Source organism: Hyperolius riggenbachi, chromosome 4 (genome assembly GCF_040937935.1).
Source record: "Hyperolius riggenbachi isolate aHypRig1 chromosome 4, aHypRig1.pri, whole genome shotgun sequence".
In the NCBI taxonomy this organism is placed as follows: domain Eukaryota; kingdom Metazoa; phylum Chordata; class Amphibia; order Anura; family Hyperoliidae; genus Hyperolius; species Hyperolius riggenbachi.
This window is the reverse complement of record NC_090649.1, coordinates 298545556-298568820: the sequence shown is the minus strand read 5'-3', so window position 1 is coordinate 298568820 and position 23265 is coordinate 298545556. Positions and strand designations below refer to the sequence as shown.

At 45.2% G+C, this 23265-nt stretch overlaps 1 protein-coding gene across 12 annotated transcripts in view; it reads right to left on the bottom strand.

The window, feature by feature from the left end:
* LAMA2 (laminin subunit alpha 2) overlaps positions 1-23265 on the bottom strand; it is a 1150433-nt gene that overhangs the window by 273624 nt on the left and 853544 nt on the right. For all 12 annotated transcript variants that reach the window (XM_068231524.1, XM_068231529.1, XM_068231525.1 and 9 more), the window contains 2 exons: positions 21091-21207; positions 6951-7114 (listed from right to left, as the gene is read on the bottom strand). In XM_068231524.1, coding sequence (XP_068087625.1) covers positions 6951-7114; positions 21091-21207 — 281 coding nt within the window. The remainder of the gene's footprint in view (positions 1-6950; positions 7115-21090; positions 21208-23265) is intronic.

The window sequence follows — 23265 nt, the reverse complement described above, 5'->3', positions numbered from 1 at the left end:
TTAGCAGCAAGCTTTACATTTATATCCATCAAACAGCTGTCATTACATTTCTGGCAAAAAAAAAAAAAAGGTGGTGCTGCACCTAAGGCCGCTCCTCAGCTTACCTGCAATTTTAGTTTCTCTTTTTTTTAAACTCTCTTCACCAAATGCTGTACCTTGCTAATGTCACCTACTGTGTCCCCATAACATTCATCTACCATTATGGATTTCATTAGCTGTGCAATCCTCTTTTCCAGAGATACCCAATGGCAGTTGTAGTTTTCAGAATTAGCATTTGAAAGGCTTACGCTGTGGCACCAGTGTGTTGTGTTGTGTCAACCATATATTATTATCAGTTGGGTACAAGTAGAGCTAGTGTACATGGACTTTTGACTTCAGCTCAACCGTCATTTTAACAGCAGACTAAGTTCAGGCTGATATCAGAAAGAAAACTGAACTCAAAGTGCATCTGTAGTGGATTTAATCATATGAATTTACAGTTATAGCAGGAAACAGATTTATTTTATTAAAAAAAAAAGTCCCAACGCTGTTTTTTTTTAAACCATGAATATAAGTATTTTTAATTTTACTAATTGCAGTGAAGCTGTGCAGCTCACCTTGTTCCCATGTGATGGTTGCTTGCTGCACCCTACACTCTGGTGACTTATGCTGGGCTCTCTAGCAGAACTAATAGCATGACTCATCAAAATGGAGGGGTGATGAGCAATCATGAGGGAGACTGCATCAGTCAGGCTAGATCTATCTATGTTAGAACATTACTAAGTTACATTTCACTGCACTGTACAGAGGGAAGCATAGCTCCCAACTGTCCCTCTTTTGGAGGGACAGTCCCTCTTTGGGAGCCCTGTCCCTCTCTCCCTCTTTCCTTTTCATTTGTCCCTCTTTCAGGACTTTGTCCCTCTTTCTATGTAAATCTATATATTTCTCTACTAAAAAATGTGTTTGGCTCTAAACTTTATTCCCATCCTTTAAATTGATATATTACTAATTTTACAATGTTATGATGAAGGAAAATGAACCAGTATAGAAAGGACCAGTGTGTTTGAATTATAAAACAACATATTTTTCTTATGAGATCTTTATGGTATGCGTGACTAGGGGCGCGATGGGGGCGTGATCAGGGGTGTGGCAGGGGCATGGCTTAAGTGTCCCTCTTTCTCATCTCAAAAAGTTGGGAGGTATGAGGAAGGAAAGTTTATCAGGGTAATAGACAGCAATTGTGGTTTTATACCGTATAACACTACTGTGAGTTCATATGCTCATACTAATTACAGGGTCACTTGAACTATCTATTTATGAGTGAATGAAGATGGTACAGTTTATACACTGTATTTTATATTTCAGTTCTACTTTAAAAGAATATGTGACATTCTGAAATTGAAATTCCAAACTAAATAGTTCCTCCGATTTCTACAGACTTCGCAGCAGGTTCATATAACTTCAGTTAACCAGAACTTGGTGAACCAGAACTCTGAAGGTGCCTATTAATGTTACAATCCGGATTGTACAATCTTACCATGTCTATGTAATATGTGCGAATTCCTAAAGTATCCATGCAAAGTGTATTCCCTCAGTTTACCCATCTGTTGCATAGATTGTATCATTTGGGCACCTTGAAGGCCCATTTCCACAATGCATTTCCACAATTTCCCATTTCTTACAAATTGCGATTACAGCTGTGATGTAAGACGCATTCACATCCCTCTAGCTGTGCCATACACGGATACAGGGATTTGGACACATGATGCATTCAAGCACTGCATGTCCTCCATTTCCACTATAAGCTATTCGCTATAAATTCAGACAGGGAAACACAGCCTACTGAAATCAATAGGCTGCCATCTGATCCTGCATGCAGGGAAAAAAATAAACATGCACTGTGCATCTGAATCCCTATAGCCGTGAATAGCACAGCTAGAGGGGTTTGGCTGTGCCTTGCATCATAGCTGTGCTGGTGTTGCGTCTGGTAAGATGCATCCTGTGCACTGTGAAAATGGGCTTTAACCCCTTGTGTACCAGGCCAGCAGTCTCTGGCCCTTAAAGAGAACCTGTACTGAGTAAAAATATTTAAAATAAACACACGAGGTAACTTCAAATGAACATTACATAGTTACCTCGCCATCAGTTCCTCTCAGAAGCTCACCATTTTCTTCTGACAATAATCCCTTCCAGTTCTGACAATATTTTGTCAGATCTGAAATATATCAGTTGCTGTCAGTAAAATATCAGTTGCTGTCAGTTATAGCTGAGAGGAAAACTGATGTACCAGTTAATGTCCATGTTTCCCAATGGCTCAAGTTGGCGATGTTACAGTTTAACTGTGTGCTGACCAGAAAGCTGTTGTGGGTAATGGCCATTTTCAAAGTGGAGGACGGAAAATTGCCCTGGAGTAGACTACATGGAGGATAAGTATGACTTGTGTATGCTTATTTTGACTTTTAATTTTCAGTTCAGGTTTTCTTTAAGGACCAGAAACTGCTGGTACAACAAAACGGTTATTACTGATGAATCGCCACACATGCCCACTGCTCTCGCCAGTCACGACACTCTCCCATAGCTGCAGGCCCCTCACTCTGCTGTCACTATGATGGTAAATCTCTATGCGCCAGTCAGGAGGTGCTTTCATTGGCTCCTGGCCCTGTCCATCAAAGTGAGCCAATCTGATTGTACAGAGGGAAGGAAAGTCTATTAGGGTAATAAACAGCAACTGTGGTTGCTGTTTGAATGAAAGTGGCTCCTGACTTGTTCACAGAGCTCTGCTGTCATATAGACAGCAGGGCGAGTGAACTGCGGTAAGTGCAGAGCAGCCAGATTGGCGTTAGCAGTGGGAGCACACGGTGGGGTAGGTGAAATCTACATTCTATCAGAGCCACTGCAGCCACCTGCAGGACGTAGATTTCAACCAACACGGTTCGGAAGCGGTTAAAGCAATGAAGAAATAAATAAATCAAAACTGACATTGCAGGATTCACAAAGCAATTACAGTACAGTATATAACAGTGTTGTCCTATATTAAGTTAAGTATGTCTTTCTGTGCCATTGCTTGTGGGTATAGAATGAGGTTTAGTACAGTATTAGGCTTCTTTTTAATAATAACTCTCAAGCAACCAGAAGCTACATTTATGTGGCATTTAGCAACTGAGATTCTGCTGTATTACAGTCAGCAATCCACAGAGCTCCACTGAAGCTCACTGAAATGCATTGCTTGAGCAGATAGGTGGCACTGCTGTGCTGTGTTTTACCTTCAGCATAACCAACTTTTTATTAGAAGAAAATCATGCTGATCTTTGGAATTAGCAGGATGCATTAACATATAAAGTAAATGAGCACTTGGTAAAATTTGAAAACACTTTTAATTGAAGTGCAACAGGCCAGCAATGACCATATAAACCTGAAGTTGTATTGGTTCAACTTATCATAAATTAAGCAGTTGATTTCATGCCACCTCTTTTATGTGGCAGGCGCACATTTTAAAAGTAAATAAATGTGAAAGATTCACAGAGAGTGCATGATGTCAGTTCACTTGGATGCAGACTATAAATTTCAGAGCATGAACATCGGCAATTTGCTATTGCTTTTTATTCACCTTATCTCTAAGCCATAGTCTGGTTGAACAAGGAAGCCACAGAGTGCTCAGTGTTTGCATAGATTTCTTTTTACTTTGTTGCATGACAACCAGTCACGTCATGATGGAAAGTAGCATCTTAAGATCAAGCGGGATAAAAGAAATGAAAAAGGCCATCATAAAGTACAGCAATGTTTTTCTCATAGAAAGTATTTGTATAGCTCTGTCTACTCTCAATCCAGAGCTGGAATAAGACTATACAGGGACCTAGGCAGAACAATACATTTGCTCACATGCCTCTAGATTAAAAAAAAAAAAAATTAAGTAGATAGGTACCGCAAGACAAGAGAATTAAAAAAAGCCTGTGACTTTAAAAAAGAAAAAAGTTACCGTAGATACTTACCTAAGTAGTGGAAAGCCGCTCCCCAGGTCAACCATGACCCCACCTCTGCTACTTGGGACCCTTTTCTTCTTTGCAGCCACACGCCTGTCTGTGTGCGACCATACTGTATATATGTGATGATCCGCTCAGCTGGCTGCACAGGCAGACAGCTGTTTGTCCATTCCTCTAGTCTGTGGGCTGCAGGTCTCTGGAACAGAGACCTGTCTTTCCATTGCAAGTTTCTGGTCTGTTCTCTTGCTGGCGAATTTACATGCATTCGTTATGCAAATCCCCTACCTGCCTTCTTTGATGACTGGCACTATAAGAGCTTTATGTTTCCCAGAAGGATTTGCTGGTCATTTCCTTTCCATGGTCTGTTCCTGATGGACACTGCTGGAGTGTCAGCCATTGCTATCTAGTATAGTTAATTCCTGGGGGTTGCTTTAGGCTCCCCTTCTAGCCCAGTCAGGTTGTATTATCTGTATTGCCTGTTCTGTCTTGTCTTGCCTGTTGCCATTGTCCAGTCCCAAAGGTGGTCGACAGGAAATGGTTCTGATCTCTGTTCTTGGAGTATAGCTGGTGCAGCGGTTGCTACCAGCTATCTCTTTTGTTCTGTCTCCTGGGATCGCGCTAGCTACTTTTCGCTAGCGCTGGGGATCCTTCTGTTCTGTCTCCTGGGATCGCGCTAGCTACTTTTCGCTAGCGCTGGGGATCCTTCTGTTCTGTGTTCTGGGATCGCGCTAGCTACTTTTCGCTAGCGCTGGGGATCCTTCTGTTCTGCTACTCTGTACCTGGATCGCGCTAGCCACTTTTCGCTAGTGCTGTGGATCCTATCTCTCGCTTGTCCATGTTTTCGTGTGTCTGTCTTGTCTGCTACGCTTGCTGGAGGCTCGGTGAGGTAACCGTTAAGCAAGCGCTCGCTTCCTCTGTTTCATGTTTGTCTGTCGGTGGTTAGTTAGGCGTGCTTGTCTCTATTGTGCTTATCACGTGGAGACCGCGCATAACCGCGTGCACTGTTGCGAATGAGTGCGGTGTTCGCGGTTAGCTAGCGTTTGTTATTTTCCGTATCTCCTCATTGTATTATTTGCTGTGCCTTTGCTACCCTCGTATTCTATTCTGATCTGCCTTGTGTCACGTCTGGCGATCGCACCTCTCGTGATCGCGTTCCTATTTCATATCTGCTGTTGTGTGTGCGCGGTCGCGGGGTGGCGACTGGATTGGCGCACACACATACAACCTGTCCCTTTGCTCAATCTCATTCCCAATCGCCTCTCTTGCGATTGCGTTCTGCGCTTCGTACAATTCCTGTCTGGCTCTTGTGGAGGTACAGAGGATTGGTTTCTCTGCACTCCCCAGCGCCATCTGCCGACAGGAATTTCCCTCTACAGGTGCGTAGCACCTTTTGCTGGGTGCCTGCGAATATACGCTTGTGGAGGATTTCTGCCGTGTCAGCGCACGCGTTGTGCGCTGATCACGGAGAAAGTTCCACAATCGTTACAATATACACAAGTACGGTTGCAGCTTTACAGTAGTATAATGGTGCTTATGCAAGTGTAAAAAGTAAACTTTGTACTACTGTACAAGCGCGGACCATACTTGCACATGCACAGTATGGCTGGGCTCATACACAAATAGTGGGCATAACCACAAAAGCATATCTAATCAGCCCTTTTTGATTAGGCTTAGAGGTACCCGGTGCTGTGTTTCAGGTACACTTAAAATAGCCTGGTGCCTCAGGATAAAATAATGAAATAGCCAGGGAAACCAAGATGAAATAATTAAGAATCCAAGGGCCCCCTTCATAAAAAAATAAAGTAGCCATATTCCCTAGATAATAGAATTAAGCAGCCATGTACTCAGGGCCAGTTCTCTCATGAAACAGGGTGAAACATTTGCATCAGGCACAGAGATTTCAGGGGCAGCATTTTTGTACTGTGTGTACCTTCCTGAGGAGGAATGGAGTGGCTGAGGGTGAGCAGTGTGTTTGTCACAGACTCACAGTCAGCCTGTGTGATTGTGTTGAGCTGCAGCATGTCAGAGAACATTAAAGGGAACCAGAGATGAAAAAATTAAGATTTTATACATACCTGGGGCTTCCTCCAGACCCATACACGCTGATCGATCCCACGCCGCCATCCTCCTCTGCCCGCAGCTACGAGAACCGGCTCCGCGCTGTTCCGTCAGTTGGAGCCAGTCTAAGCGTAGCAGAGGTCCGCTCTTTGCGTATCTCTGCAGCAGTGTATGGAGGGCGCACGTAGAGGGCGCACTTCTCCTGCGTAGCTGGCTCCGATGACGTCAGCGACGAGAGCCCGTTCTCGTAGTTGCGGGCAGCGGTGGACGGCGGCGTGGGATCGTTCAGCGCATATGGGGCTGGAGGAAGCCTTAGGTATGTATAACAGCTTTTTAATTTTCCCAGCTAGGGTACATTTCTGGTACCCTTTAAATGAAGCAGAGTAAATTGTTGGGTGCTGTGCGATCATTCCATTTTTTTTGGGGGGGGGGGGGGGGGGCGGGGCACCTCACAAGTTTGCCTAAACCAGCAAAGAGTCTAGAACTGACCCTGCATGTACCCATAGACAGATATCAGTATTAGGAAGCCAGATGTGCTCCCAGCCAGGTACAACTATTAGGGAGCCCTGCTGTGAGCTTTCCAGATGGCAGTTTTAGGCAAAAACTGTCTCACCTATCAAAGATCCAGAGTCACATCTTCATCTTCCTCTGCTCAGCTGTTTGCTTCTAGTTACCATGGCTCCAGCCAGTGTCTCTTATCATGTGACCTGCCGATATGTGCAAGCTGAAGATGTGACGCTAGATCCTGAGAAGTGAGGCACTTCTCTACAAGCTCTGCATGCAACTCTGAGATGCAGGGGGGCAGATCCCCCTGATGCCTGCACAATTTCAAAACTAGGAGACAACAGTAATATATATCTCCCTATTTCCCGTTTCTGTGTGAATTACATTTTTTTTATGTTTTATACAGCACTTCTTGACTTTAGAACATACCCATCAAGTTTTGAGGATGACTCCTTCAGCTGAGCAGCATGATCTTCTGCTTCGTTCACCAGCTCTGGGAGGTCTCGTCTTTGAATCTCTTCAGTAAGATTATATATTTTTTCATCTAATTTCTCAGACAATAATGGAATCTCATGATTAATGTCATTCAGATCCTGAAAATACACCACAGTGATAGAATAATCTTTAGGGGAATGGGAAATCACCATACAACTTGTACCTCCACTCACACGTGACACTGACTTTTCCTTTTACATTGAAATGTGTCATATTGGGTTTGATGCACACAAGAGCAGTATTATTGACCATGTACAGACATCACACAACAATATTACCATTACTGCTGGCACGGTGTACTGTGAATTACACTATTAGCATGACTGGTGGTAGTCAAGTAGCGTGGCCGTTGCTATGGAGCATTACCATTAGTAGCATGTGCTACCTAAGCAACAGTCATGCTTATCGACTACTGTGGGTTGCGCTAATAGCATAGCTCGCAATACACAGTGATGATAGTAAGAGTAATATTGCCATGCAATGTCTGTGCCCAGCAATATCATTCACTGCACTTTTGTGCATCAGGCCCTTATGAGTAAGCACAGGATAACAACTACAGTATTACTCATAAATATAACATAAGGATTAATTACACACACACACACAAAAATTCTCCAGGTATCTTCATTGGGAGGTTTACTATAGTGTAGAAATTGTACTCCAAAACCAGTCCTGAAAAGAGGGTAGAAGGGTGTATGGCCTCTTTTTTGTTAACTTTTAATGTCTAGATAAATAAGATTATAAGATGTCTGTGGTTCTGAAGACAGCTCCACAGCACTGCATGTGGCTCAGAAATCACCTGGCTTTGCCTCTGCAGTGCTTAAAGCGGAACCGAGATGAAAAATGAACTATAACAAGTAACTTGTCTATATATCTTATGTAAAGTTTAGATAGTTTACACAGCAAATCTAGCTGCAAACAGATTTAATAGAAAATGATTATTTCTTGCTGTGCTACAATGACAGCAGCCATGTTGTAATGTTGTAAACATTACACAGAGGCAGGCTTATCTGCACCATCAGCACTCAGACTGTGAAAAAAACCTAATCCCCCCTCCTCCCTCCTCCCCTCTGCCTCTGAAATCAATGGCTAGTAACACCTCCTCCTCCCCCTGCCCAGACTGAGCTCCCAGGAGCCCTTGCTACTGCCATGGCTCTCTGAAAACCTGTGGGCGTGGTTTACTTAGTTTATAATGAATTAGAGTATTAAAACAAAAACAAAAAAATATTTGGCTTGAGGAATCCCCTATAAACAATAGGAAAGGAAGACAATTATGCAATGAGTATTTATAGTTCACCTCGGATCCACTTTAAGTGATCTGTTTAATTTGTTAGTGTGATGCTAACCGTGCACAGACAATGACAGCAGGGTACATAGCAAGGAAATGAGCAGCGCTACTTAAAAACAGACTAGTGCCTACCTGCAAAAGAGTGCAAGCCCCACTTGTGGGGTCGAATACACACCGAGCATACACATAACCTGTCTACCACTAGAGGAGGATGTTGGTTTCCATTAACAGCTTGCATGCAACCTATTAAGTACTCGTCCCTCCCACTGCGAAGAAGTCAATCCTCCATGGGAGGGGCCTAACACTAACTAAATCCTAACCTATGTATATGCATAGCCTGGGTGCGGCTAATCAAATAAAATCGAAAATTGAAAATTGCGCACAAGGTGGATCAGCGCAACACCAGGCCGCCTCCGAATGGCCTCCATCAGAGATGCGCTGAGCCCCCCCAGGAACTACAAACGCACCTTGAACCCAAACAGAAGCTCTGCATATACACCAAAAGCATGGCTGTTAAGTGGGAGCAGCTGACCAAAAACGAATTACATTAGTACATAGCAAGGAAATGAGCAGCGCTACTTAAAAACAGACTAGTGCCTACCTGCAAAAGAGTGCAAGCCCCACTTGTGGGGTCGAATACACACCGAGCATACACATAACCTGTCTACCACTAGAGGAGGATGTTGGTTTCCATTAACAGCTTGCATGCAACCTATTAAGTACTCGTCCCTCCCACTGCGAAGAAGTCAATCCTCCATGGGAGGGGCCTAACACTAACTAAATCCTAACCTATGTATATGCATAGCCTGGGTGCGGCTAATCAAATAAAATCGAAAATTGAAAATTGCGCACAAGGTGGATCAGCGCAACACCAGGCCGCCTCCGAATGGCCTCCATCAGAGATGCGCTGAGCCCCCCCAGGAACTACAAACGCACCTTGAACCCAAACAGAAGCTCTGCATATACACCAAAAGCATGGCTGTTAAGTGGGAGCAGCTGACCAAAAACGAATTACATTAGTACATAGCAAGGAAATGAGCAGCGCTACTTAAAAACAGACTAGTGCCTACCTGCAAAAGAGTGCAAGCCCCACTTGTGGGGTCGAATACACACCGAGCATACACATAACCTGTCTACCACTAGAGGAGGATGTTGGTTTCCATTAACAGCTTGCATGCAACCTATTAAGTACTCGTCCCTCCCACTGCGAAGAAGTCAATCCTCCATGGGAGGGGCCTAACACTAACTAAATCCTAACCTATGTATATGCATAGCCTGGGTGCGGCTAATCAAATAAAATCGAAAATTGAAAATTGCGCACAAGGTGGATCAGCGCAACACCAGGCCGCCTCCGAATGGCCTCCATCAGAGATGCGCTGAGCCCCCCCAGGAACTACAAACGCACCTTGAACCCAAACAGAAGTTCTGCATATACACCAAAAGCATGGCTGTTAAGTGGGAGCAGCTGACCAAAAACGAATTACATTAGTACATAGCAAGGAAATGAGCAGCGCTACTTAAAAACAGACTAGTGCCTACCTGCAAAAGAGTGCAAGCCCCACTTGTGGGGTCGAATACACACCGAGCATACACATAACCTGTCTACCACTAGAGGAGGATGTTGGTTTTCTATTAACAGCTTGCATGCAACCTATTAAGTACTCGTCCCTCCCACTGCGAAGAAGTCAATCCTCCATGGGAGGGGCCTAACACTAACTAAATCCTAACCTATGTATATGCATAGCCTGGGTGCGGCTAATCAAATAAAATCGAAAATTGAAAATTGCGCACAAGGTGGATCAGCGCAACACCAGGCCGCCTCCGAATGGCCTCCATCAGAGATGCGCTGAGCCCCCCCCAGGAACTACAAACGCACCTTGAACCCAAACAGAAGCTCTGCATATACACCAAAAGCATGGCTGTTAAGTGGGAGCAGCTGACCAAAAACGAATTACATTAGTACATAGCAAGGAAATGAGCAGCGCTACTTAAAAACAGACTAGTGCCTACCTGCAAAAGAGTGCAAGCCCCACTTGTGGGGTCGAATACACACCGAGCATACACATAACCTGTCTACCACTAGAGGAGGATGTTGGTTTCCATTAACAGCTTGCATGCAACCTATTAAGTACTCGTCCCTCCCACTGCGAAGAAGTCAATCCTCCATGGGAGGGGCCTAACAAGTGGGGCTTGCACTCTTTTGCAGGTAGGCACTAGTCTGTTTTTAAGTAGCGCTGCTCATTTCCTTGCTATGTACTAATGTAATTCGTTTTTGGTCAGCTGCTCCCACTTAACAGCCATGCTTTTGGTGTATATGCAGAGCTTCTGTTTGGGTTCAAGGTGCGTTTGTAGTTCCTGGGGGGGCTCAGCGCATCTCTGATGGAGGCCATTCGGAGGCGGCCTGGTGTTGCGCTGATCCACCTTGTGCGCAATTTTCAATTTTCGATTTTATTTGATTAGCCGCACCCAGGCTATGCATATACATAGGTTAGAATTAGTTAGTGTTAGGCCCCTCCCATGGAGGATTGACTTCTTCGCAGTGGGAGGGACGAGTACTTAATAGGTTGCATGCAAGCTGTTAATGGAAACCAACATCCTCCTCTAGTGGTAGACAGGTTATGTGTATGCTCGGTGTGTATTCGACCCCACAAGTGGGGCTTGCACTCTTTTGCAGGTAGGCACTAGTCTGTTTTTAAGTAGCGCTGCTCATTTCCTTGCTATGTACTAATGTAATTCGTTTTTGGTCAGCTGCTCCCACTTAACAGCCATGCTTTTGGTGTATATGCAGAGCTTCTGTTTGGGTTCAAGGTGCGTTTGTAGTTCCTGGGGGGGCTCAGCGCATCTCTGATGGAGGCCATTCGGAGGCGGCCTGGTGTTGCGCTGATCCACCTTGTGCGCAATTTTCAATTTTCGATTTTATTTGATTAGCCGCACCCAGGCTATGCATATATATAGGTTAGGATTTAGTTAGTGTTAGGCCCCTCCCATGGAGGATTGACTTCTTCGCAGTGGGAGGGACGAGTACTTAATAGGTTGCATGCAAGCTGTTAATGGAAACCAACATCCTCCTCTAGTGGTAGACAGGTTATGTGTATGCTCGGTGTGTATTCGACCCCACAAGTGGGGCTTGCACTCTTTTGCAGGTAGGCACTAGTCTGTTTTTAAGTAGCGCTGCTCATTTCCTTGCTATGTACTAATGTAATTCGTTTTTGGTCAGCTGCTCCCACTTAACAGCCATGCTTTTGGTGTATATGCAGAGCTTCTGTTTGGGTTCAAGGTGCGTTTGTAGTTCCTGGGGGGGGCTCAGCGCATCTCTGATGGAGGCCATTCGGAGGCGGCCTGGTGTTGCGCTGATCCACCTTGTGCGCAATTTTCAATTTTCGATTTTATTTGATTAGCCGCACCCAGGCTATGCATATACATAGGTTAGGATTTAGTTAGTGTTAGGCCCCTCCCATGGAGGATTGACTTCTTCGCAGTGGGAGGGACGAGTACTTAATAGGTTGCATGCAAGCTGTTAATGGAAACCAACATCCTCCTCTAGTGGTAGACAGGTTATGTGTATGCTCGGTGTGTATTCGACCCCACAAGTGGGGCTTGCACTCTTTTGCAGGTAGGCACTAGTCTGTTTTTAAGTAGCGCTGCTCATTTCCTTGCTATGTACTAATGTAATTCGTTTTTGGTCAGCTGCTCCCACTTAACAGCCATGCTTTTGGTGTATATGCAGAGCTTCTGTTTGGGTTCAAGGTGCGTTTGTAGTTCCTGGGGGGGCTCAGCGCATCTCTGATGGAGGCCATTCGGAGGCGGCCTGGTGTTGCGCTGATCCACCTTGTGCGCAATTTTCAATTTTCGATTTTATTTGATTAGCCGCACCCAGGCTATGCATATATATAGGTTAGGATTTAGTTAGTGTTAGGCCCCTCCCATGGAGGATTGACTTCTTCGCAGTGGGAGGGACGAGTACTTAATAGGTTGCATGCAAGCTGTTAATGGAAACCAACATCCTCCTCTAGTGGTAGACAGGTTATGTGTATGCTCGGTGTGTATTCGACCCCACAAGTGGGGCTTGCACTCTTTTGCAGGTAGGCACTAGTCTGTTTTTAAGTAGCGCTGCTCATTTCCTTGCTATGTACTAATGTAATTCGTTTTTGGTCAGCTGCTCCCACTTAACAGCCATGCTTTTGGTGTATATGCAGAGCTTCTGTTTGGGTTCAAGGTGCGTTTGTAGTTCCTGGGGGGGGCTCAGCGCATCTCTGATGGAGGCCATTCGGAGGCGGCCTGGTGTTGCGCTGATCCACCTTGTGCGCAATTTTCAATTTTCGATTTTATTTGATTAGCCGCACCCAGGCTATGCATATACATAGGTTAGGATTTAGTTAGTGTTAGGCCCCTCCCATGGAGGATTGACTTCTTCGCAGTGGGAGGGACGAGTACTTAATAGGTTGCATGCAAGCTGTTAATGGAAACCAACATCCTCCTCTAGTGGTAGACAGGTTATGTGTATGCTCGGTGTGTATTCGACCCCACAAGTGGGGCTTGCACTCTTTTGCAGGTAGGCACTAGTCTGTTTTTAAGTAGCGCTGCTCATTTCCTTGCTATGTACTAATGTAATTCGTTTTTGGTCAGCTGCTCCCACTTAACAGCCATGCTTTTGGTGTATATGCAGAGCTTCTGTTTGGGTTCAAGGTGCGTTTGTAGTTCCTGGGGGGGCTCAGCGCATCTCTGATGGAGGCCATTCGGAGGCGGCCTGGTGTTGCGCTGATCCACCTTGTGCGCAATTTTCAATTTTCGATTTTATTTGATTAGCCGCACCCAGGCTATGCATATACATAGGTTAGGATTTAGTTAGTGTTAGGCCCCTCCCATGGAGGATTGACTTCTTCGCAGTGAGAGGGACGAGTACTTAATAGGTTGCATGCAAGCTGTTAATGGAAACCAACATCCTCCTCTAGTGGTAGACAGGTTATGTGTATGCTCGGTGTGTATTCGACCCCACAAGTGGGGCTTGCACTCTTTTGCAGGTAGGCACTAGTCTGTTTTTAAGTAGCGCTGCTCATTTCCTTGCTATGTACTAATGTAATTTGTTTTTGGTCAGCTGCTCCCACTTAACAGCCATGCTTTTGGTGTATATGCAGAGCTTCTGTTTGGGTTCAAGGTGCGTTTGTAGTTCCTGGGGGGGGCTCAGCGCATCTCTGATGGAGGCCATTCGGAGGCGGCCTGGTGTTGCGCTGATCCACCTTGTGCGCAATTTTCAATTTTCGATTTTATTTGATTAGCCGCACCCAGGCTATGCATATACATAGGTTAGGATTTAGTTAGTGTTAGGCCCCTCCCATGGAGGATTGACTTCTTCGCAGTGGGAGGGACGAGTACTTAATAGGTTGCATGCAAGCTGTTAATGGAAACCAACATCCTCCTCTAGTGGTAGACAGGTTATGTGTATGCTCGGTGTGTATTCGACCCCACAAGTGGGGCTTGCACTCTTTTGCAGGTAGGCACTAGTCTGTTTTTAAGTAGCGCTGCTCATTTCCTTGCTATGTACTAATGTAATTCGTTTTTGGTCAGCTGCTCCCACTTAACAGCCATGCTTTTGGTGTATATGCAGAGCTTCTGTTTGGGTTCAAGGTGCGTTTGTAGTTCCTGGGGGGGCTCAGCGCATCTCTGATGGAGGCCATTCGGAGGCGGCCTGGTGTTGCGCTGATCCACCTTGTGCGCAATTTTCAATTTTCGATTTTATTTGATTAGCCGCACCCAGGCTATGCATATACATAGGTTAGGATTTAGTTAGTGTTAGGCCCCTCCCATGGAGGATTGACTTCTTCGCAGTGAGAGGGACGAGTACTTAATAGGTTGCATGCAAGCTGTTAATGGAAACCAACATCCTCCTCTAGTGGTAGACAGGTTATGTGTATGCTCGGTGTGTATTCGACCCCACAAGTGGGGCTTGCACTCTTTTGCAGGTAGGCACTAGTCTGTTTTTAAGTAGCGCTGCTCATTTCCTTGCTATGTACTAATGTAATTTGTTTTTGGTCAGCTGCTCCCACTTAACAGCCATGCTTTTGGTGTATATGCAGAGCTTCTGTTTGGGTTCAAGGTGCGTTTGTAGTTCCTGGGGGGGCTCAGCGCATCTCTGATGGAGGCCATTCGGAGGCGGCCTGGTGTTGCGCTGATCCACCTTGTGCGCAATTTTCAATTTTCGATTTTATTTGATTAGCCGCACCCAGGCTATGCATATACATAGGTTAGGATTTAGTTAGTGTTAGGCCCCTCCTATGGAGGATTGACTTCTTCGCAGTGGGAGGGACGAGTACTTAATAGGTTGCATGCAAGCTGTTAATGGAAACCAACATCCTCCTCTAGTGGTAGACAGGTTATGTGTATGCTCGGTGTGTATTCGACCCCACAAGTGGGGCTTGCACTCTTTTGCAGGAAGGCACTAGTCTGTTTTTAAGTAGCGCTGCTCATTTCCTTGCTATGTACTAATGTAATTCGTTTTTGGTCAGCTGCTCCCACTTAACAGCCATGCTTTTGGTGTATATGCAGAGCTTCTGTTTGGGTTCAAGGTGCGTTTGTAGTTCCTGGGGGGGCTCAGCGCATCTCTGATGGAGGCCATTCGGAGGCGGCCTGGTGTTGCGCTGATCCACCTTGTGCGCAATTTTCAATTTTATTTGATTAGCCGCACCCAGGCTATGCATATACATAGGTTAGGATTTAGTTAGTGTTAGGCCCCTCCCATGGAGGATTGACTTATTCGCAGTGGGAGGGACGAGTACTTAATAGGTTGCATGCAAGCTGTTAATGGAAACCAACATCCTCCTCTAGTGGTAGACAGGTTATGTGTATGCTCGGTGTGTATTCGACCCCACAAGTGGGGCTTGCACTCTTTTGCAGGTAGGCACTAGTCTGTTTTTAAGTAGCGCTGCTCATTTCCTTGCTATGTACTAATGTAATTCGTTTTTGGTCAGCTGCTCCCACTTAACCACTTGAGGACCTAGGGCTTTCTACCCCTTAAGGACCGGCCACTTTTTTTCCATTCAGACCACTGCAGCTTTCACGGTTTATTGCTCGCTCATACAACCTACCACCTAAATGAATTTTGGCTCCTTTTCTTGTCACTAATAAAGCTTTCTTTTGATGCTATTTGATTGCTCCTGCGATTTTTACCTTTTATTATATTCATCAAAAAAGACATGAATTTTGGCAAAAAAAATGATTTTTTTAACTTTCTGTGCTGACATTTTTCAAATAAAGTAAAATTTCTGTATACATGCAGCGCGAAAAATGTGGACAAACATGTTTTTGATAAAAAAAAACCCATTCAGTGTATATTTATTGGTTTGGGTAAAAGTTATAGCGTTTACAAACTATGGTGCCAAAAGTGAATTTTCCCATTTTCAAGCATCTCTGACTTTTCTGACCCCCTGTCATGTTTCATGAGGGGCTAGAATTCCAGGATAGTATAAATACCCCCCAAATGACCCCATTTTGGAAAGAAGACATCCCAAAGTATTCACTGAGAGGCATAGTGAGTTCATAGAAGATATTATTTTTTGTCACAAGTAAGCGGAAAATGACACTTTGTGAGAAAAAAAAAAAAAAAAAAAAGTTTCCATTTCTTCTAACTTGCGACAAAAAAAAATGAAATCTGCCACGGACTCACCATGCCCCTCTCTGAATACCTTGAAGGGTCTACTTTCCAAAATGGGATCATTTGTGGGTTGTGTTTACTGTCCTGACATTTTGGGGGGTGCTAAATTGTAAGCACCCCTGTAAAGCCTAAAGGTGCTCATTGGACTTTGGACCCCTTAGCGCAGTTAGGCTGCAAAAAAGTGCCACACATGTGGTATTGCCGTACTCAGGAGAAGTAGTATAATGTGTTTTGGGGTGTATTTTTACACATACCCATGCTGGGTGGGAGAAATATCTCTGTAAATGACAATTTGTTAATTTGTTTTACACACAATTGTCCATTTACAGAGATATTTCTCCCACTCAGCATGGGTATGTGTAAAAATACACCACAAAACACATTATACTACTTCTCCTGAGTACGGCGATACCACATGTGTGGCACTTTTTTGCACCCTAACTGCGCTAAAGGGCCCAAAGTCCAATGAGTACCTTTAGGATTTCACAGGTCATTTTGAGAAATTTCGTTTCAAGACTACTCCTCACGGTTTAGGGCCCCTAAAATGCCAGGGCAGTATAGGAACCCCACAAATGACCCCATTTTAGAAAGAAGACACCCCAAGGTATTCCGTTAGTAGTATGGCGAGTTCATAGAAGATTTTATTTTTTGTCACAAGTTAGCGGAAAATGACACTTTGTGAAAAAACACAATTAAAATCAATTTCCGCTAACTTTTGGGGTGTATTTTTTTAATGGTTTTAGTATTTGTGGAATTGTTGCACACTTTTTTGATCTGCTCACAATAAAGAGGAATATTTGATACTGGCAAGTGAGGCCTAGTCTAGCTTTTTGTGTAGTGGTGGTTTAATAATTGTCTAATCTGATAGGTAGCAGTGACAGGGGGTGATTGATGGGTAATTAGTGGGTGTTTAGGGTAGAGAATAGATGGAAACACTGCGCTTGGGTGGTGATCTGATGTCGGATCTGCGGGTGATCTATTGGTGTGGGTGGGTGATCAGTTTGCCCGCAAGGGGCAGGTTAGGGGCTGATTGATGGGTGGCAGTGACAGCGGGTGATTGATGGGTGGCAGTGACAGGGGGTGATTGATGGGTGGCAGTGACAGGGGGTGATTGATGGGTGATTGATAGGTGATTGACAGGTAATCAGTGGGTTATTACAGGGGAGAACAGATGTAAATATTGCACTGGCGAATTGATAAGGGGGGGTCTGAGGGCAATCTGAGCGTGTAGGCGGTCGATTGGGTGCCCGCAAGGGGCAGATTAGGGTCTGATCTGATAGGTAACAGTGACAGGTGGTGATAGGGAGTGATTGATGGGTGATTGATGGGTAATTAGTGGGTGTTTAGAGGAGAGAATAGATGGAAACACTGCGCTTGGGTGGTGATCTGATGTCGGATCTGCGGGCGATCTATTGGTGTGGGTGGGTGATCAGATTGCCCGCAAGGGGCAGGTTAGGGGCTGATTGTTGGGTGGCAGTGACAGGGGGTGATTGATGGGTGATAGGTGATTGGCAGGTGATTGACAGGTGATCAGTGGGTTATTACAGGGAAGGACAGATGTAATTAATGCACTGGCGAATTGATAAGGGGGGGGGGGTCTGAGGGCAATCTGAGCGTGTGGGCGGGTGATTGGGTGCCCGCAAGGGGCAGATTAGGGTCTGATCTGATAGGTAACAGTGACAGGTGGTGATAGGGGGTGATTGATGGGTAATTAGTGGGTGTTTAGAGAAGATAACAGATGTAAACGATACATTTGGGAGGTAATCTGACGGCGGGTTTGCGGGCGATCTAATGGTGTGGGTGGGTGATCAGATTGCCCGCAAGGGGCAGGTTAGGGGCTGATTGATGGGTGGCAGTGACAGGGGGTGACAGGGGGTGATTGATGGGTGATAGGTGATTGGCAGGTGATTGACAGGTGATCAGTGGGTTATTACAGGGAAGAACAGATGTAATTAATGCACTGGTGAATTGATAAGGGGGGGTCAGAGGGCAATCTGAGCGTGTGGGCGGGTGATTGGGTGCCCGCAAGGGGCAGATTAGGGTCTGATCTGATAGGTAAAAGTGACAAGTGGTGATAGGGGGTGATTGATGGGTGATTGATGGGTAATTAGTGGGTGTTTAGAGGAGAGAATAGATGTAAACAATGGATTTGGGAGGTGATCTGATGTCGGATCTGTGGGCGATCTATTGGTGTGGGGGGGTGATCAGATTGCCTGCAAGGGGCAGGTTAGGGGCTGATTGATGGGTGGCAGTGACAGGGGGTGATTGACGGGTGATTGATGGGTGATTGACGGGTGATTGACAGGTGATTGACAGGTGATTGACAGGTGATCAGGGGGATAGATGCATACAGTAAACAGGGGGGGGGTGGTCTGGGGGGGGGTCTGGGGAGAATCTGAGGGGTGGGGGGTGATCAGGAGGGGGCAGGGAGCAGGGGGGGGGGATAAAAAAAAATAGCGTTGACAGATAGTGACAGGGAGTGATTGATGGGTGATTAGGGGGGTGATTGGGTGCAAACAGGGGTCTGGGGGGTGGGCAGGGGGGGGGTCTGATGGGTGCTGTGGGCGATCTGGGGCAGGGGGGCGAGAAATCAGTGTGCTTGGGTGCAGACTAGGGTGGCTGCAGCCTGCCCTGGTGGTCCCTCGGACACTGGGACCACCAGGGCAGGAGGCAGCCTGTATAATACACTTTGTAAACATTACAAAGTGTATTATACACTTTGTATGCGGCGATCGCGGGGTTAACATCCCGCCGGCGCTTCCGTATAGCCGGCGGGATGTTGCGGCGAGCGAGCGGTGACAGGCGCCGGCGGAGGATCGCGTCACGGATGACGCGATCGCTCCGCCCATGCCCTTAAATGGACCGCCGCCTCTGTGGGTGAGGCCGTCCTGCAGGGCTCCACTTCCCCGCCGCCCCTGTGTAGTGGGCGGTCGGGAAGTGGTTAACAGCCATGCTTTTGGTGTATATGCAGAGCTTCTGTTTGGGTTCAAGGTGCGTTTGTAGTTCCTGGGGGGGCTCAGCGCATCTCTGATAGAGGCCATTCGGAGGCGGCCTGGTGTTGCGCTGATCCACCTTGTGCGCAATGACAGCAGGGTGCAGGCAATTGAATTTAGCGGTTACTCATGAGCAATGCACTTCAAGCAAGTCTTTTATCTCCTGAAATTGCATAGGGCCCTATGACCGAAAGTAAAAGGAATATTGGATAGGAATAATCTGTGCCAACGAGAGAAAGAGATTGGCTGCTGTCCCTCACAACTCCTTTCTTTCATCTCATGTGGGTGGTGATTTGTGCTGGTGTTTTAATTCAGATTCACCCCTGAATATGGGGTTTCCAGGGCATACATTTTGAACGACTGAATAAAAGTTGTCTTACTTTTGTGTCTTGTTACTTGTACATGTGCAAGCTAATTACACAAACACTTAATACATTCAAATAAACCTCTGACAGTTTACGTACAGTATGTAGACCTCCCTACGGCCATGCAAGGTTCTTACAGACAACTGTATAGCAGTGAGGAGTGGGCATGGCTCTTCATAGACAGGTATGATTCAAATGTGATATGTAGTTATTCCAGGAAATTACATGGTTGCAAAAGGTGATCCTGCAAATGTATTCCTATGGAATAGTGATGGAGAAGGTATAAGCATGTACAGATTAGAGTGAAAAAAGTAGTGTTCCAAAAATAGTAATAAAAAAAAAGAAAACAAACTTTTTTCTTTTTTTAAATAGACAAAAATGTGAACTAAGAGGGCTCTGGCATGTATATCTATTGCAAACTGCAATCTAACCCTGACCATTGTCGTTACTGGATATGATCATATGATGTCTGCAAATACTTGTCAGTGCAATTTCTAGGCTAAATTGCACCCAGGGAGAGGGTGTAGAAATTGCACCACCCCACCCCCCGTGGAGCCAGGTATAGGTGCCCACGGTATAGTTAGCCAGCTATAGGTATCCCCCAGTATAGGTTAGATAGGTAGGTGCCCCCAGTATAGGTTAGCTAGGTAGGTGCCCCCAGTATAGGTTAGATAGACAAGTGCCCTCAGTATAGGCTAGATAGGTAGGTGCCCAGAGTATAGGTTAGATAGGTAGGTGCTCCTAGTATAGGTTAGATAGGTAGGTGCCCCGCAGCAGTGGGGAGGAGTGCGCATAGTGTATTTACAACTCACCTTCTGCCTCCGATTCCCTGCAGCCTCGATCTCCTTCCTGTCTCAGCGTCTGTTGCATTGGTAACTGCACCCCCTGTGATGACATGCGGTCACGTCATCACAGGGGGAGCCGTTACCAATGCGACAGAGGCCGGGAGAGGCAGCGGATAGAGGCTGCGGGGGATCGGCGGTGGAAGGTGAGTTGTAAATACACTATGCCTGCTTCCCCACCGATGTGCCCCCATCCTGCCTCTCAAACCGGCTCCCCTGGTGATTGCACTGTTTGCACGCCCCTAGAAATGGGGCTGATACCTATACAGTCTTTTCTTTGGAACACATTGACCTTGATGCAAAGATTTGTGGTAAAAGTGACGTGCATACTTTGCATGGCAATATTACCTTTACTATCGGCACTGTGAGTTACGCTATTGACTTGATCCACGGTAGTCGACTCACGTGAACGCTACTGCTTATTAGTAATATGTGACACCATAGCAATGATCACACTAGTCAAGTACGGCAGGTCACGCTAATAGCGTTAGTCGCGGTACACAGTGCCAACAGTAAGTTTGTGCATTAACCCCATTGGTCCTTATTCAATTTACTTTTTCTCCTAAATTTTCTCCTAGATGATATTTTCACACCGTATCCATAAAATACCTTTACAGCCACCAGCAAGCAAGAAATTACTCAGAATAATTTTGACAGTTATTTGTCACTTACTTTTTGGTACTTTTTCATTTGCTGAGTGCTGAAAAGTGATTTTGAACAAAAGATAAACATTATCTCCAAGGAGAAAACTGAGGAGGAAAAGTAAACTGAATAAGGGCCTTTATACTTTATATGGTAAAATGAGGTGTTTTACCTTATGTCACAAATGCATTTTATATCACACATGCACCTTTTGAATGCATGTGTGATATAATAAGTAAGGCGTACTGTACAGTCTAAACTTGTCATTACCTTTGCTGCAAACATATTGTACTCACATTATCAGCTTCATTGATATTTTGTGCTAAGTTATTGACTTCAGTCATGATGTCTTCAGCTTCTCTTAATGTTTTCTCAGCCTCCTCCTTCCCTTTTTCAACAGCTTTCTTATTGGCCTAAATCAGGGAAAAGATAAATTACATTTTCTACATTTTAAAACCTAAACACCATTACAAAGTGTTCTTTATTCACAGATTAAGTTCTGAAAATGTAAACCAGCCATGTGACAAGTACAGGTGAATCTCAATAAATTAGAATATCATTGAAAAATTAATTGCTTTCAGTCATTAAATTAAAAAAATTAAAGCCATATATTACATAGATTCATTATACACAGCATGCTATATTCCAAGTGTTTATTTCTTTTTATTTTGCTGATTATGGCTAGCCCATTGCTAATGAAGAAGGATGAGCAAGAATGTCTATGGCAATTTTGCCTACATTTCCTTGAACTTTTGATGGTTCGCAAAATTTTGGCAAAGTTTTGCAAATTGCATTGAAGTAAATGGCGCCCATTTTAGCGGTTAATAGCTAAGCCCCAATAGACTCACCAAATTTGCTAGGTATGTTAAGGAGAATAGTAGGAATAAGGGAAAAAATCAGAAAGATTTGGAGAAAAATTATTTTAAAGTTACGATAGGGAAAATGGTTTTTAAATGTGATTAAATGACAATCTTATATATCTACCCATGATAATGTATTTACCCATTGATATTGCAAATTTGCATATATCCCCAGAAAAAACACAGAATTTCCTTGGCCCTAGAGGTAGGGAGGAGCCCCATGTGCATGGTATGGATGGACAAGGGCTTTGGGGGAGAAGAGGTGGCTTGATCTAACAAGTTATGTGACTTCTGTTCACTGATTTTGCTACTGTCTGGTATAACTTATAACCCACTGAAAACTGGTCACTATAGGTCTAGTTATCACCACAAAATCGTAAAAATGACTGACGTCTTAGAGTGCCTTCCCTAGTACTAGGGACGTAGCAATAGCCATAGCAGCCATAGCAGCTGCTATGGGGCCCGGGAGCATAGAGGGCCCAGTGCATACTTAATGTATTCACCATTACCTTCTTGTGTTTCTCCACCCTCCTACTTTGTCTCAGTGCCCATGAACTATGTGTAGTGCTGATTGCATGAGAATATAAATTGCCCAATTAACTCATATCTATAGGGCAGGGACAGATGGTGTTGCTTAAGAGTGCCTATATCTGAGGGCCCCATGAAAGTTTTGCTATTGGGCCCCATCATCTCTAGCTATGCCACTGGTCCACAGTAGTCCATTCTGATTCATGAACACTTAGTTGTGTTTCTTGAACACAGTATTTGAGACCGAAAATATTTTAGTTTTTTTTTCTCTCTCCTCTCTCTCTCCTCTCTCCTGACGATGAAAGAAAGAGAGGCAGCTGAGCGAGCACACCCACACATCCCCGTCCAATGGCTGCCAATAGCAACCTGCAGGAGTCAGGAGATGAGAGCAACATGGGTCCTGGAAGAGACGGTCATGGAGAGGCTTGTTTATTCTCCATCTTCCTCATAGTTCTCCCCCAGGCAGTCAGCAGAACCACCGGCACTGTAATGTAACATTATCAGGCTGCCAGCTGGGGAAAGAAACAGCTCAGTACACTGCCTCCAAGATAACCTGTCATTGAGCCTGCTGATTACTGCTCATCTGCTTTCCTGCTGAAAGTAAAAAAAAAAGTGCATTAATCGGACAGCAAATCAACTACCGTATATGCTCGCAAGCAAGCCGAATTTTGGACCCACAAAAAGTGGGTCAAAAGTTGGGGGGTCGGTTTGCTTGCGAGTGATGTGCCTGAGGGTCGTCCCCCCGCTCCCCCGCCCTCTCCCACCCGCTCCCCCCGCGGCCGCTGCTATTACCTTAGCTCCGCGGCTTCCTATTCCCCTGTCCTGCTCTTAAAGGGACACTTAAGTCAAACAAAAAAAAATGAGTTTTACTCACCTGGGGCTTCCAATAGCCCCCTGCAGCTGTCCGGTACCCTCGCCGTCTCCCTACGATCCTCCTGGCCCCGCCGGCAGCCACTTCCTGTTTCGGTGACAGGAGCTGACAGGCTGGGGACGCGAGTGATTCTTCGCGTTCCTGGCCACAATAGCGCCATCTATGCTGCTATAGCATATATCATATACCATATAGCAGACTAGAGGGTGCTA